The 15381-nt window shown below is 49.0% G+C and overlaps 1 protein-coding gene across 1 annotated transcript in view; it reads right to left on the bottom strand.

The window, feature by feature from the left end:
• XPNPEP2 (X-prolyl aminopeptidase 2) overlaps positions 1 to 15064 on the bottom strand; it is a 31285-nt gene extending 16221 nt beyond the window's left edge. The window contains exons 1-11 of the mRNA XM_025372768.1: positions 14751 to 15064; positions 11840 to 11913; positions 9913 to 10023; positions 8718 to 8781; positions 7646 to 7750; positions 7306 to 7392; positions 6201 to 6347; positions 3400 to 3501; positions 2214 to 2295; positions 1695 to 1890; positions 508 to 597 (exon numbers count right to left, since the gene is read on the bottom strand). Of these exons, the coding sequence (XP_025228553.1) occupies positions 508 to 597; positions 1695 to 1890; positions 2214 to 2295; positions 3400 to 3501; positions 6201 to 6347; positions 7306 to 7392; positions 7646 to 7750; positions 8718 to 8781; positions 9913 to 10023; positions 11840 to 11913; positions 14751 to 14799 (1107 nt within the window). The 5' untranslated portion in view covers positions 14800 to 15064. The remainder of the gene's footprint in view (positions 1 to 507; positions 598 to 1694; positions 1891 to 2213; positions 2296 to 3399; positions 3502 to 6200; positions 6348 to 7305; positions 7393 to 7645; positions 7751 to 8717; positions 8782 to 9912; positions 10024 to 11839; positions 11914 to 14750) is intronic.
• Positions 15065 to 15381: the final 317 nt, after the last annotated feature.

Genomic DNA, 15381 nt, shown 5'->3' with positions numbered 1-15381 from the left:
CTTCTTTCTTTCTTTCTTTCTTTCTTTCTTTCTTTCTTTCTTTCTTTCTTTCTTTCTTTCTTTCTTTCTTTCTTTCTTTCTTTCTTTCTCTCTCTCTCTCTCTCTCTCTCTCTTTTTTTTTTTGACCTAGTCTCGCCCAGGTTGGAGTGCAGTGGCATGATCTCAGCTCATTGCAACCTCTACTTCCCAGGTTCAAGCGATTCTCATGCCTCAGCCTCCTGAGTAGCTGGGACTACAGGTGACTGCCACCATGCCCGGCCAATTTTTGTGTTTTTAGTAGAGACGGTGCTTCACCATGTTGGCCAGGCTGGTCTCGGACTCCAGAGCTCAAGCAATCCTCTCACCTTGGCCTCCCAAAGTGCTGGGATTACAGGCGTGAGCCACCACACCCAGCTTGCTTCTTTGTTTCATTGAGGGTTTTCTTCAGGCTCTTCTGGAAGCCTTTCCTTTCTAACTCATTAGGCTGGATACTCCCAAAAGGCCATGTCTGCCTGAACGTGGACTTACGTGGCTGGCCTTGAGGAGGGCCTGCTCCTTGCTGTTCTTCACTGCCTTGGTCATCATCACTGGGGAGTAGGTATCTGTCACGAGTTTCTCCTGTTGGGGGCAGGGAGGAGAAAAGGAGGTCTGGGGGCACAGTAAAGGAGGCACAGGGGTGTTTTCAAAGGACTGGCAGGAGGACCCAGCAGAGGTGAGACTTGCCACCGTTTCTTGGCAATGCTCTCTCCTCTGTGTGCTTTCTCTCTTTCCTAGTTTTCCACGTCCAGCTGAACCTTCTCTCCTTCCAGGAAGGCTTCCTTGATTGACACTGCCTTGCTTGGCAGTGAACTCCCTATCTTTGGATCCCACCAGCACTCTGGGATGGATCAGAGTCTGGCCTGAGTCAATCGACAGGCTATTCTTTTTTTTTTTTGAGACAGAGTCTCACTCTGTCGCCCGGGCTGGAGTGCAGTGGCCAGATCTCAGCTCACTGCAAGCTCCGCCTCCCGGGTTTACGCCATTCTCCTGCCTCAGCCTCTCGAGTAGCTGGGACTACAGATGCCCGCCACCTCGCCTGGCTAGTTTTTTGTATTTTTTAGTAGAGACGGGGTTTCACCGTGTTAGCCAGGATGGTCTCGATTTCCTGACCTCGTGATCCACCCGTCTCGGCCTTGCAAAGTGCTGGGATTACAGGCTTGAGCCACTGCACCCGGCCTCGACAGGCTATTCTGACAGTGTAAGTTTCCTGTACATATCATGACAGCTACCATTTATTGAACGCCTACCATGTGTCAGCCATATACACTATCTCCTTTAAATCTCCACTGAACGACTCCTGTGAGGTCGGGACTCTTATTGCCATTTTATAGGTGAAGAAAAAGACCCAGATTGGCTAAGTTGCTTGTCCAAAGTCACTGCACAGCTAGTTAGGGGCGGAGCTGGAATTCATTTTCAAGTTTAGCTGACTCCAAAGTCTCTGCTAGATCAGGCCATATACTCTCCAGCCTCCTGACAATTTTATGAACTCTCTGGACGAACATCCCTGTTTCCTATTCTGTCTCTTCCCAATTAGGCCAAGAAGGGAACTCACTGCACAGTTGTTGGCTGACCAGGTGACTGAATGGCTGAGGGGTTTCATCCCACTTTAGATTAAGACTTCTCAGGCCTGGAGCGGAGATTGGTGCCTGGCTTGGGCTGGGGCCTGGTAAACCCACCTTGGGTATCACTTCATAGATCCCATACATGGTATAGCTGGTCCCAATCCAGATCCTCACATCTCCCAATGCGTAGGCCTGGATGCTGTCACGAACTTGACTGTAATCCTCGATTTGCACACACATGGGGCCTGTGCAACTGGAGTTCAGATAGCTCAAGGTTTCAGAGCTAAAGCGACTCTTGTTTGCAAACAACCTGGGTGGGGCGGGAAGGCAAGGAGGGTCCTGAGCATCTGTTAAGAATGCAAAGGACCAGAGGCAGTCACAGTCCCTTTGTTCCTGGAGGTCAAAGGAAGCCAGCCCCAGGGAGCCAAGCAGGCCAGATTTGGGATTCAACAGGGATAGAGTTTTAAAGAGTCAGGAAAAGCCAACAGGGGGTTTTCTAAAGGGTTGTGCTGGGGCAGGCACCAAGCTGATGGGCAACCAGAGGGCTGTACATTAAGGCAGGATCAGTGGTGGGGCATCGAGAGGGTGGAAGTTGGAGGAAGTCCACGACAGCAAACTAAGGAAAAGCCATACCTGATAGAAGAGTCTGTGAGCAGTGTGTAGGAATAGAAGAAGGGGTTATAGGGGATGTCACTGGCTCGAAGGTTGAAGAGCCCTGGGAAGAGAATTGACAAGGACTATTTAATGCTGATCTGCCTGAGGCAAGCTTTTCTTTTCTTTTTTTCTTTCCTTCCTCCCTCCCTCCCTCCCTCCCTCCCTCCCTCCCTCCCTCCCTCCCTCCCTTCCTTCCTTCCTTCCTTCCTTCCTTCCTTCCTTCCTTCCTTCCTTCCTTCCTTCCTTTTTTTGACAGTATCTTGCTCTGTCGCCCAGGCTGGAGTGCAGTGGCAAGATCTCACCGCAACCTCCACCTCCCAGGTTCAAGCAAGTCTCCTGCCTCACCCACCCAAGTAGCTGGGATTACAGGTGCCCGCCACCACGCCCAACTAATTTTTGTATTTTTAATAGAGGCGGGGTTTCAACATGTTGGTCAGACTGGTCTTGAACTCCTGACTTCAGATGATCCGCCCGCCTTGGCCTCCCAAAGTGCTGGGATTACAGGCGTGAATCACTGTGCCTGGCATTTCTGACACTTTTGCCCTACGGTCTCTTTTGGCCCCCAAAGATTACCAGCAACATGTTTGCATCATCTACCCCTGCATGTTACTCAATCTTTTTTTTTTTTTTTTGGGAGGGGGGCGGTCTTTGAGATGCTGTTGAGAGTTATGGCTCTTTCCCCCCAGAAAAATGCAGATACTTAGCAGTCAGCACACAGTTCCAGTGGGTCCCTGGAATATCTGAAGCCCAGCCATAGGGATCAGACAAGAAGTCCTGAGCCATACCAGAAAGAGTAGGGTCCCACTGGGTGCTAAAGCTGGGAGTGTGAGTGCCCTGGGGTAGTGGCTAAGTTGTTGGGAGGCATTTGCTGGTCCTCCTCCCCTTAATGAGATGGAAGCACTTTGCTGCCATGGTCAGTTCATTCTTCTGGTGGCCTGTGGGCTGGTACCGGCTTGCTCAGGGCTACCTTGTGTCCTTTTTCTGCAGCCATGAGCTCCTGCCCCCTTACCCTTCTTGGTTCTCACGGGCTGTGGCCATGGAGTTCTGAAGAACTGGTGGGCACACGGTTATTTGGGGAGGAGCTAGCTTTGTGCTACAGGGCCTGGGAGGCTTGGGGCATTGGGGAGACCCAGGCGGCTACCCATGTCTGCAAATCCACACTCACAGGCCGTCTCCTCAAGCGCCGACAGAAGGACGGCAGTTGGGGCCTTCTGATGCTTCTGCATCTGACTTCGGACGCCAGATACTTTCTCCTGCCAAGTGCTCCCTAGAAGCAAAGGAGCCCAAAGAAAGTGTAAGTGACAGACCTTGCCTTTGGCACTTGGTTCCTGGAAGGTCAGCCTTAGAGTAACAGTTTTGCATCCTCTTAAAAAGCAGCAGAACCCTTTCCTCAAACAAACTCTTAATGACATGGGCCCTGCACCAAGATGGGGCTCAAATCCTGGCTTTGCCATTACTGGATGGGTGATCTTGGGCAAATTACTTAACCTCTCTGTGTCTCATTTTGCACATCTGTAAAATGGGGATGAAGTATAGTAAGTATCTGCCTCAACAGGGTTGCTATGAGGATGGAATGAATTAATATTTGTAAAGGACACTCAATGGTATCTTGAGGTGTAGTAAGTCTTGTATCTTTCTGATTAATAAATAAGCATGTAGACTGAGATCAGTAGAGCAGTTCTAGTTGAAGGACAAAGGGGTAGGGCTGGGGCCATGTTTAACCTTCTCCTCTGCAGTAACTGTAGTATTTACTAAGCCACGGGTACTGGTCTAAGTACTCCATGTGCATTGTTCTAATGCTTACCCGTCCCATTTTACAGATAAGGAAACTGAGGCTTCAGAGAGGTAAAGTGATTGTCTAGGGTTTCATGGATGCAAGACGTGGAGCTGGGATTTGAACTCTGGTCTGTCTGACTGCATGGTCCACGCTCTTAATCTGTACAGACACTACTGTCTTGATAACATCGTCAGTCTCCAAATCTGTCCTTAAACTCTGTGTCACAGCACCGTCCTTTCTCAGATGCTTATATCCAGGTTCTAGGACTTTAGTTTTCATCTTCTGTCCCTGCCCCCTGCAAGGTATTCAAAGAATCTACACCAGGCAGGACTAGGAGTTTGCTGGCCGAAGGCCATAAAGAGTCCTAGTTGGGTTCAGATATGAGCGTAAATAACTTAATGACGTGAAAAATATTTCTTGTAAACCGGTAAAACTATTCAACAATGACCAAAGCTTTGGGTACAATACATTTTGCGGGTTTATTTTACTACATATTTAACACATAATTTATGTTATGTGTAAAATACACATAGCATAAAACGTATCATTTTAACCTTTTGAAAGTGCACAATTCAGTGGCTTCCAGCACACTCACAATGTTGTGCAACCATCGTCACGATCTAATTCTAGAACATTTTCATCATCCCCAAAGGAAACCCTGTGCTCACTAAGGAGTCACTCCCTATCCCCCCTCCCCTGAGCCCCAGGAAACCACTAATTTATTTTCTGTCTCTATGGATTTGCCAATGCTGGATATTTCATACAAATGGAATTGTACAATTCCATTGAGAAGGCCAGGGCTTCTCTGACTGGCTTCTTTCACTTGCAATTATGTTTTCAAGGTTCAGGAATATGATACCTTTCTGAGAAACCAAATGAACCCAAATTTCAACGGTCTGGTGCGTACAGGTATCTTTGAGTAGCGAACTTTTCATGTTCTGCCCTTTGCACTCTCCTTTCTCCTTTAAAACCTGCAAGTGGCTGGAAAGTCTCTCTCGTCTCTATAAGCTTATTGAAGCTGAACTCTGTTCTTTAGCTTCCAAACTCAAGCTCCAGGTGCCTTTTTCTTGAAGACTGGCAGTGTGCGATGACTCGGCATCCCCTCACTTTTGGGAAGTGACAAAACCCTTCCAGCCCCAGAAAGGTTTTTCTGTTTTTTCTCCTCTCCTTCCCGACATAACTTTGACTTTCTTTATCTGAATAAGATGAGTTTTATTTATGATTTAACAGTCTTGGATAGCAAGTTTCTTTTAAAATGGTGTCAAGATGCAGAAAGAATGATTCTACAATTTACATCAGAACAGATAAAGAAAAATGGACACAATTTTCACTTGTTTCATCATGGCTGCTATTTTGAAATCTCCCTTCTGCTTTATTGAGAAATGAGAAATTGTGTGGACTTGCATGTGGAAAGGGATCTCTTGGCTTGATCACTGTTACTAGGAATCCAAGTTCATTGGCTCATTCAGAATTCCCAGGGAGATAGGAGTGGTTGGTGGCCAAGATACTGATTCATAATCAGTAGCCCGGTCCTGGTCAGGACTTTAGTTACGACTTACAGGAATCTTACAACATACTGTTCTTTTGTGATGTATTTAGATAGTGTCAACAGGGTCAAGGTTATTGATGTTATATTTTTCTAACTTTCCTGATTGGTCCAGCAAAACCTGAACTGTCATCTGTGCTACAGAATGACTCTGAACTTAGTTATTTACTTATTCTGTCCACTCCTGGCCCACCTGACCCCAGCCATCTCACAAATCTAAATTCTTCATCACAAGAGGGTCACAAGTAAAGGTCTGAATGATTCATTATGAATCAGTCTCCGCCACCAGACAAGCAAATCATATCATGCTTTTTTATCTCTCTTGAAAGGGGTTGGATATTTCCTCTCATCTTTCTCTGTTTTCCTTCTTTCCTCCCTTCCTACTCCATCTTGCTTCAAATCCTAACATTCTTTAATCCAACATTTTCTAAGTATGGTCGGAGGACATTTTGATTCAGACTCCTCAAGGGGAGGGGGCCCTGAAATCTGCATTTTAAACAAGCATGCCAGGTGACTCATGTGCATGCTAAGGTTTGCAAACCACTGCTTTGGTACCTCTGATGATGAAGTTCGCCACCTACGGAATAGCAGCCGGGACTTGCGTTGCTACAAGTTGGGAAGGAAACTGGGCTTACTGAATCACCTGTGAATGCCTCCTGCAGGGCATAAATGGGTTGATTTGGAACAGGTGGCCTTTCTGATCCCCACACCAGGTCCACAAGGTTGGTTGTGATGGACACCAGCTGTCTGTTAGAGCCTTGGAGGGCCAGATTATAACTCTCCCAGGTGTCTGCAGAGACAGGAAGGAGTCACTTGTCCCTTGCCCATTTACACCTCAGGAAAAAATTGTGATTCAAGCAAAGTTAGTCCTGGTTCCCTTTGCCTCCATTTGCAGCCCAGCTGCCCTGAGCCTGCCCCAGCAGCCTGCCCCCCCCATCCCCCGGCATGTGTGCCCATGCTGGGGTATGTTTCTCATCCTCTTTCTGCTTTCCAAGCCTAATGCCCTGAGCCTACTCGAACACTGACCGCCACAAATTGGCTAAGCTTGTCTTTTACATTGCCAGTGGCTGTGGGTGGTCCTTCTTTTGGGCACTAATTATTTTATCAGGGCTTCAATGTCACAGTCCAAAGGAATGGTGATGTTCTGGCCATTGGACAGGCTGGCAAAGAAGCCAGTTCTAAAGCACAAGCCTTTCAGTACATATTCATAAGGACTCCCCTTTGGGAGAACGGGCTGGCCAGCTGTCTGGGGCCCCAGAACTCAGAAAGTTGTATTCTCAGGGGCCTTTTTTTAAAAAAAAAAAAAAAAAAAAAAAAAAAAAAAAAAAAAACAACTCAGAGGCCCTCCCAACTCTTTTGACCCTTCTAAGCTACCTTCCAGAAGAGGGTTACCATGTGATTCCAGCACCATCATTGGCAGGGTTCCAGGGCACAGAGGATGGTTCTGAGTTCAAACACATTCTGCCTATTCATCCACTGGATCTTTAATGATTCACTGAGTCTTCTAGGTTGGGTCTCTGCACTCATGGATTTTAAAATATTTGTACTGATTCTTTCAAATGTATTTTAATTACACAATTCCATGAATACATCCTCATTGCAAAACATTCTGCAACTACAATTTCAAATGCTCTATCTTTATAGTCTCACCGCCCCTCCTTCTACCAAGGTCCATTTCTTTATATCCCAGGAAAGCTAAGTCACCCTTGTTGGCATGGACAAATTCAGGGACTGAGGGAAGACCATACCAATGGACAAGAGGAAGGGGTCAAAGCCCACACACCCTCCAGCAGGAATCTCGGTGAGGAGCCAGGTGACAATAGGAGTGGTGCCAACTGAAAGAAAGATAGGAAGGAATGCAGAGGTCACCCCCAGGGCCAGCCCAAGGCCCTGCAGCCAGGGGTTCTGTCTGACGGTCCTACCACGTGTGTCTTCCTTGAGATCAGCCTCGAAGGTCAGTGATGGCCTCAAATTTCCTAAGCTCCCCATAGGGACCCAGCATGGTCCTACATGCATGCTCTCACCTATATCTTCCTGAACCTAGTCCAGGTCCCAAGACTTGGGGGACAAATCCATGCAGCCTTCTACCTTCCTTATGGAGCTCCCAGTTGCAGTCCATCTGCCGCTCAGCCTGAGTCCAGTAGCGACTGTCGGTCCAGACAGCTGCTTTCTTCATGGTCACCACTGCAGTTCCTGGGGCAGAACAGAGAAACTTGCAGGTGAGGGTGAAGGGGAGGAACGTGGCATTAGCTGATAGATGTGCAATGCAGTGCTGGCTCTGAGAATGCCACGAGGGGCCTCTGGAAAGAGATTCTGTCCTCCATTGGAAGGAAGTGAGGAAGGAGATGTTAAAAAGAGCTATGGGGGGAGCTGGCAGAAAGGTGTCCTGAATCAGGCACCTCTGCTTTGTGTCGAGGGCTGCTTGTGGACTTTCAGCAGAAGTGAGGTCAACTTTTGGCTGCAAGTAGGCGCTCTCAGGAAAGATGGGGCTCAGCGTAAAGACTTGGTGGCTGATCGGGACGCTAAGGCAGAGGCTCAGCTGAGGACTGGTGGGGAAGAATAATCCAGAGATTTTGGCAAAGGGAAAAAGAGCCTATGATGCACGAGGCAGGGTAGTTTGAAGCCCAAGGAGGAACGTTTGAGGATCAGAAAAGGAAACTTGGATTTCATTCAATGGGCCAGGATCACGGTGCGAGGCCCCTTCAGACACTGTGATCTCATCAAGGGCTTCTGTTTGTGTCTCATTTGGCCATGTGAAGTGATGTTGTCCGTAAAGCAACTGGCAAAGGAAAGCTTTGTCCCCAAATGAGCCCTCATGTGAAGGGAATCGGCAGATTCTTAGTGGTTAGAGGTAGAAGTAGCAACTATTCAGAAATGGAGCCCAGGAATGCCAGACTGGGCCTGGCTGAAGCAGAGGTAATGAGCATGGGAAGGCAGCCTCTGCCTCATTTCTACACAGAAAATGGCTGGTGGGCTATGAGATATGTGCCCTGGGGAATATGATGGCTTTGGGCTGGTGGAGGGAGACAGAGAGAGTAGAAGGGTTTTCTCTACAGTAGGTTCTGGGGTCCCAGATGCTGAGACACTAGCCACATTAGGTCCTCTGTGACCACCTCTGGATCTACCAACAAAAGCAATGGGGCTGGGTAATGATTGTCACCTGCAGACCCTGTAAAGCCTGTAATCCACGCACGCCTCTCGTCATGTTGGCCGATGTACTCGTTCTAGGAAATCAACAACACCATCATTAGCCTTTTTCGTGGTGTCAGATCCCACATGAAAGGCCCCCAACCACATCCCAGTTATTTCTGTCTGTCAGCTCCAACCCCTTGTCAGCTACAAGCCCAAGCACACCAAGTGCCTCTTCCAGGAAGCCCTCTGTAACTCTCCCAGCCTTCAATATCTTCCCTTCCTTTGAGCAACCGTAACTTTTGCAATTCAACACCCCCCGCCCCGCCCCATCCACACTGGACTCAGTGCAACACTGGACTGTTCTGCAAAGGAGCCTTGTTGCCCTGCCCTGCAAATTCTATGCAGTCTAGGGTCCTGTCTTTTGGTTCGTTTGGGATTTCCCCTCCAGCTAACCCTTCTCCCTCCTGAGTCAAGCACAGTAAACTGGGAACATCATAACTTCTGCAAAGGGCTTTACATATTATCATATTTTGATCCTCATAATCCTTGGAGATAGATCTCATTACAGACCCATTTCTCTTTGCAGAAGGGGAAACTGAGGCTCAGGGAAGTTCAGACACTTACCCAACATTCTTAGCCCTTCCCAGCATGTAGGAAAACTAATTCAAACAAGCTCATTGACACTGAAAATGCCCTCTCTCCCAAATGGGCTGGTGTTGGAAAGGTGGATGGTATGGAGGGTGGAGCTAGTGATGGGAAACGGTGGGATGGGTGCCCCCCTCCACAATCAACCCCGTACTCCCATAACCCAGGATTTTGGATAATTTTGCCACTCCATTCCACAGAGTATGGGAAGGCCTGGGCCGGAAGGGAGCTTAGAGTTTTTCCAGTCCAATTTCCAGCCCACCTTCTAACCTCCTAGGGCAGGGATACCCTAAACATTCATTCTGGATCTGCCTTCTAGGAATTGATGAAAATTGATTCTGAAGTTGTTTATAGTTTAATTTCTTGAGGTTAAGGAGGTTTGGCAATGTCTCCCTGCCTATGTAAAAGGATACATTCTTTCAGTTGCCCTAAAACTACCATGTCCATGCTCTCCACTTCCCTCCCTTTGCCCGTCAGATCCTTTCTCTGCCTTCATCTTCTGAGTTTTAACAGCTACTGTTTGTGGTCTCTGACCCAGGGTATCAGAGAGGGCAAGGGGGAGAGAAGCTGTCTCTTACCATGTGAGCATCCGTGTCTGGGATGATGTAGGCCGAGAGATTCTGGGTCTGCATCTGCTGGCGGAGGGCTGTGAGTGACACTGTGGTGTTGACCACAGTAACTGGAAGGTACTGACAGATGACAAGAAGATATCGAGACACAAACAAACAGATACACATGTTGCTTAAAGAAAATCACACATGGGCCCCTGGCCTCCAGAAGAACCCCCAGCCTCTCCTGAAGCAGGGGTTGGGGAAAGTTAGGCTGACCTGGCTTGGGAAGGGTTGGGGCGGCAACTGATGTTACCACTTAGTCTAGATAAAGATGCCTGGGCTGGGTGGAGATGGAGGTGTTGAAGAGTTTGGAAAGGGACCCCTTGTGACAGTAACGGGACCTGAGTCTGGGATGCGGGTGTGGGTGAGAACTGCAGGGGTCTGAGCTCTGGCACTGGGCCAGGCCATGCAGATGGTCCTTCTTTGGCTACCTGGGGTAGGGTTGCCAGATTAGTAAATAAAAATACAGGACACTCACCTAGTTATGTTTGCATTTCAAATAAACAATGTATAATGTTTTAATGTAATACTTACATTAAAACATGCACAATTTGGAGCATACTTGCAGTAAATTCTTATTTGTTATCTAAAATTCAAATGTAACTGGGTGTCCTGTATTTTATCTGGCAACCTTCCCTTGGCAGGGCTTTTTCAGGTTGCCACCCACTGGTCCCAAATGGCAGAGGAGAGTGAATGAATGCCCCCAACAGTTTGAGATATTGCCCAGAAAGACCCTTTCCAGACCAGTTCTCTATTTCTTTACAGGTCGTTTTAGCTTTAAAACGAAAAGCATGTTTTCGTTTGTGCTGTTTTACTTTCTACTCCACAATATATCCATGTTTGTTTTAACATAAAAGTAATGTGGTTCGCCCACCCACCTGCCTGCCCTAGGGGGTCCCATAAAGTTGATATTGCTAGCAGATGTACTGCGTTTTTCCCATGGCTTACAGTGCTGCTGGCATGCCTACCCCTTAGCCCCTACTCTGATTGTAGAAAGAATCACTCTGCTCCCCAGCTAGGAAGCTGACTACTCAAGCCCCTTCTGCGGGACCTTTTCCTCATCTTCACACCCTAGGCCTCCCTCTCTTGCCCTTCCTTTGGCTTTTCTTTGGTTTTGGTTTTGGTTTTGTTTTGTTTTGTGTTTGAGACAGTCTCGCTCTGTTGCCCAGACTGGAGTGTAGTGGCACGATCTCGGCTCCCTGCAACCTCTGCTTCCTGGGTTCAAGCAATTCTTCTGCCTCAGCCTCCCAAGTAGTGGGGATTACAGGGACCCGCCACCATGCCTAGCTCATTTTTTTTTTATTTTTAGTAGAGACAGGTTTCACCATGTTGCCCAGGCTGGTCTCGAACTCTTGACCTCAGGTGATCCACCCGACTTGGCCTCCTAAAGTGCTGGGATTACAGGTGTCAGCCACAGTGCCCGGCCTCCGTTGGCTCTTCTAACCCCTGTCTTCCTCCCTCTTCCCTTCTGTGCTTCTCCTTTTGCTGTCACTCTAGAATTTGTCTTTTTTTCCTCCCATCTTCCTAGCCTCTGCCTGGCCTCAGCCAAAGGCCAGCTAGGGCCCTCCTGCCCTCCTCCCACCTCCTAGCGGGGTTTCCCAGACCCAGATCAGCACGGAAGCAGATAACCTGCTGCGGGGAATGAGTGGGAGGGAGGGGAGGGCACTGATGTGGAGGGGAGGGAGTGGAAGGGGTAGGGGCCCCAGAGTCCGGAAATCAGGAGAAAGCCTGATAGGGGGAGGGGCTACCAACTGAGCGAATGGGGGATGGAGAAGACGATAGGGCACAGCGGGGGTGCCTCGATGCAGGGGTGAGTGGGGCAGGGTGGCGGGGAAGTGGGCTGGGCGGGAGGGGGCTTGTGCGCGGGGCGGGAGCGGGGGCGGGGGCTACTCACAGGAGGGTTGGTGGAACAGTTTCTCACATCCTGCCCTCCAAGATCCGCTGGCTTTGGGTGGCCCCAGGCACAAGCTAGAAGCCCGGAGAGAAACCCAGGGTCATTTGGGGACCAGCTAGTTACTAGAGAGGGAAGGACCTCAGCCCGCCCCGCAGGGCCTCCGTCCTTTGAAACGCATGAAGCTGGCCAGCTCTACTTGAGGATAAAAATAATCACATTTCATAGGAAATCAGGTTGAATTGGATAGCACCCTGGGTCACAATCAAAGAAATCTGTTTCATAGACAAGTGATTGCCACTTTTGGATGGGTTTTAGTGCTCATTAAATCAATTTTTCTTCTAATCTTTTCAGGGTTTAGTGAAGTGGAAAAGTTGTGTGTAAATTAAATTTTTGTTATCAAATTTTCTTTGAAATGCTCTAGAGGATCACACTAAATAATCACCCCACCTTCATTTTAGCCTTTTATAAATCTAATTGTATAATACACTGGGTTGACTTCAATTCAAGGCCTGCTTGCACTGTTTCTTATAGTCCAAATCTTTGCCTGTCGTTCCAGGCTCATTTTCAATATATTAGACAGAAATCCCAGTCTTCCATGGTGGGGAAAGGTGGTTTAATTAGCATTTAAAGACACCCTACTATGTGCCAGATACTGAACGCAGCAATTCACCTACAGTATCTCATTTGATATTTGTGACATCCCTATGAGGTGGAAATTATTGTTCAGTTTCTGCAGAGGAGCAAGTCAAGGCCCAGAGAGATCTGGTAACTTGTCTAACTTGTGCCACCAGCAGTCAGTGGTAGAACAGGGATTTGAACCCAGGCCATCTTAATACAAAAGAGGTGAGTGTCCTTTCTGTCCTCCCACTCTGCCAAGTATGAGAGGTGGGCCTGGAAAGGGTGATGCCACAGAAGGGACAGAGTATATGGAGATCTAGTTTCCAGTTAGGGCTCTGCCCCAAATTTAGAGTGACTCAAGAGTGACCCCCCCAATATTGAGCAAACATCTAAGCGCCTACTGTGTGCCAGGCACTGGACTAAGTTCTCCAGGCTCTGGACCTCTGGAAAGGAGGGGCTTGAATTAGACAAAGTCCCTTCCTGCCCTGAAAGCCCAGTGGTCTCTGATAGTCCTTGGCTCTAACCCCTCTGTCTTTTAGGGAGGGATTTCCCTAGAGGGTAATGGGGCCCTGAGTGTGGGGAGACGTTACACTCCCCCTGGCCTCACCCCTTTTTTTTTTTTGAGACAGAGTCTCTCTCTGTCACCCAGGCTGGAGTGCAGTGGGGCGATTTCAGCTCACTGTAACCTCTGCCTCCTGGGTTCAAGCGATTCTCCTGCTTCAGCCTCCCAAGTAGCTAGGACTACAGGCATGCACCCACCACACCCAGCTAATTTTTGCATTTTTAGTAGAGATGGGGTTTCACTATATTGGCCAGGCTGGTCTCAAACTCCTGACCTCAAGTGATCCACCTGCCTCGGCCTCCCAAAGTGTTGGGATTACAGGCGTGAGTCACTGCACCCAACACCCCTCCGCACTTTTTTTTTTTTTTTTTTGGGATGGAGTCTCCCTCTTTTGCCCAGCCTGGAGTGCAGTGGCATGATCTTGGCTCACTGCAGTCTCTGCCTACTGGGTTCAAGCGATTCTCCTGCCTCCACCCCTTGAGGAGCTAGGATTACAAGTGTGTGCCACCACGCCTGGCTAATTTTTGTAATTTTAGTAGAGATGGTGTTTCACCATGTTGGCCAGGCTGGTCTCGAACTTCTGACCTCAAGTGATCCACCTGCCATGGCCTCCCAAAGAGCTGGGATTACAGGCATGAGCCACCACACCCAGCCACACTTTTGAGTGGGTTGAGCTACAGATGCAAGGAGGGTGGCTGGGGTTCATCACCATGAACGCTCTGCGTGATTTTGTCTTGGTCTCATAAACTCAAGGATCAGATGTGACTCATACTGTTTATTTAAGAAAATGAACACCCATTTCTGTAGAAACAGATCCCTGGCAAAATGTTGGCACTGAGATGCTAACATAAGAAGCGGGACACAGCCAACTTATGTCTCTCTGGACACCAGAATATGCTGTTCTCTGAGGCAGCAAAGCAGGGGTTCCCAAGAGTAGGCTCTGCAGCTGAATGACTCTGTGGTCCCTGGCACAAGGCCTGGCTCTGGGTAGGTGCTCAGGAACTGGACACTGAGTGACTGATCAGGCCCTGCCGACAGATAACAAAGAAAGGAAGGCTAAGGTGGGAGCGCTGGGCTGGGCACCTAGTTGAGGACAGAGAGGGTGCCGCAGGAATGATGAAGACTCTCTCCCTGACCAAAGTTTAGTTAGGCTCCCCCAAAGCCTCTTCTCCACTTGGCCTTGACCTTGGCCTTCTGTGTCTGTCCTGCCCTTGCCAGGCCTGCATCACCCAGTCTTAGCAAGAATCTTGCTAAGTCAGTTTAGACACCCTTGATATCTGATCACTCTGGCCTGCTGTCAGCAAGAATCCTGTTCAGTCGGTTTAGCAAGAATCCCCCTACCCTTGCTATCTCCTCTTAATACTTTTCCATCCACTGACCCCCTCACTCTGCTCCTTGGCTACAGATCCCTGGAAGTCTTTTCTGTAATCAGAGTTGAGTCCCATCTCTCTCCTCTATTGCAATGCGGTAGTCTTAAATTAAGTTTTCCTTACCGTTTTAACGAGTGTCAGAATAATATTTTTTCTTTAACGGGGGAATGTAAAGGTGCCAAACCAGACTCGATCCAAGTCACAAGGGCCCCCAACACTGGCCCTGAGGTGCCTCTTCCTCAAGTCAGAGAGAGGAAGCAACAGAAAAAGAGACTCGTGCCCCACCCCTCACTCCAACCCTTTCTGAGCTCAGAGGGGAGAGGTCAGAGGTGCCTTCCAGTGGAAGCTAGGATGCACATACCACAGAGGAGGACCAGCCAGGGGCAGCAGCCCCAGTGAGCCCGGGCCATAGGGTCTCCAGATGCAGGCGCTGGGTGGATGGAGGGACAAGGGAGAGAGGGAGGGCTCTTTCCCCGGCCTCTTCCTTCAGGCCTTTCCTGGGCGCGAGCAGACAAGGGGTGGGGGCTGGTGTCAAGAAGGAGGCGTCTGGCTGCTGGATGGAGAGTGCCTCTCTGGTCTTTTGTTTTGGAGGGCTCTGGGAGCCAGGGTGGGCAGAGGAGCTTTGGGCTGCCCGAGGCGGACTCTGCAAGTTCCTAGTTGTTTACGATAGGGTGTGAGGCTATCCTGGGCAGAGTCCAAAGATCTCAAGAGACAGAGGCACAACAGCTGGTCTCAATCAGCCTGCTTTTCCCAGCCCCCTCTCAGCAGCCGAGCCCCCGCCATTCCTTAATTTGGTCCCCTCCCCTCCAGCAAGCTGATTCCCATTAGCTCCCACACTCTGGGCTCTGGCTCCAGCACCTGCTTTTGCTGTGGGGATGGAGATTTGCCTCCTGCTGCTGCTCCTCCTCCTCCCCCCTCTTCCTCCTCCTCCTTTTCCTTCTCCTCCTCATTTTTCCTCCTTCCCCTCATTTTCTGTTTTCCTCCTCGTCTTC

The sequence above is a fragment of the Theropithecus gelada genome, chromosome X (genome assembly GCF_003255815.1).
Source record: "Theropithecus gelada isolate Dixy chromosome X, Tgel_1.0, whole genome shotgun sequence".
Classification (NCBI taxonomy): Eukaryota; Metazoa; Chordata; class Mammalia; order Primates; family Cercopithecidae; genus Theropithecus; species Theropithecus gelada.
The sequence above is the reverse complement of the archived record's forward strand: the minus strand, read 5'-3'. Positions and strand labels throughout refer to the sequence as shown.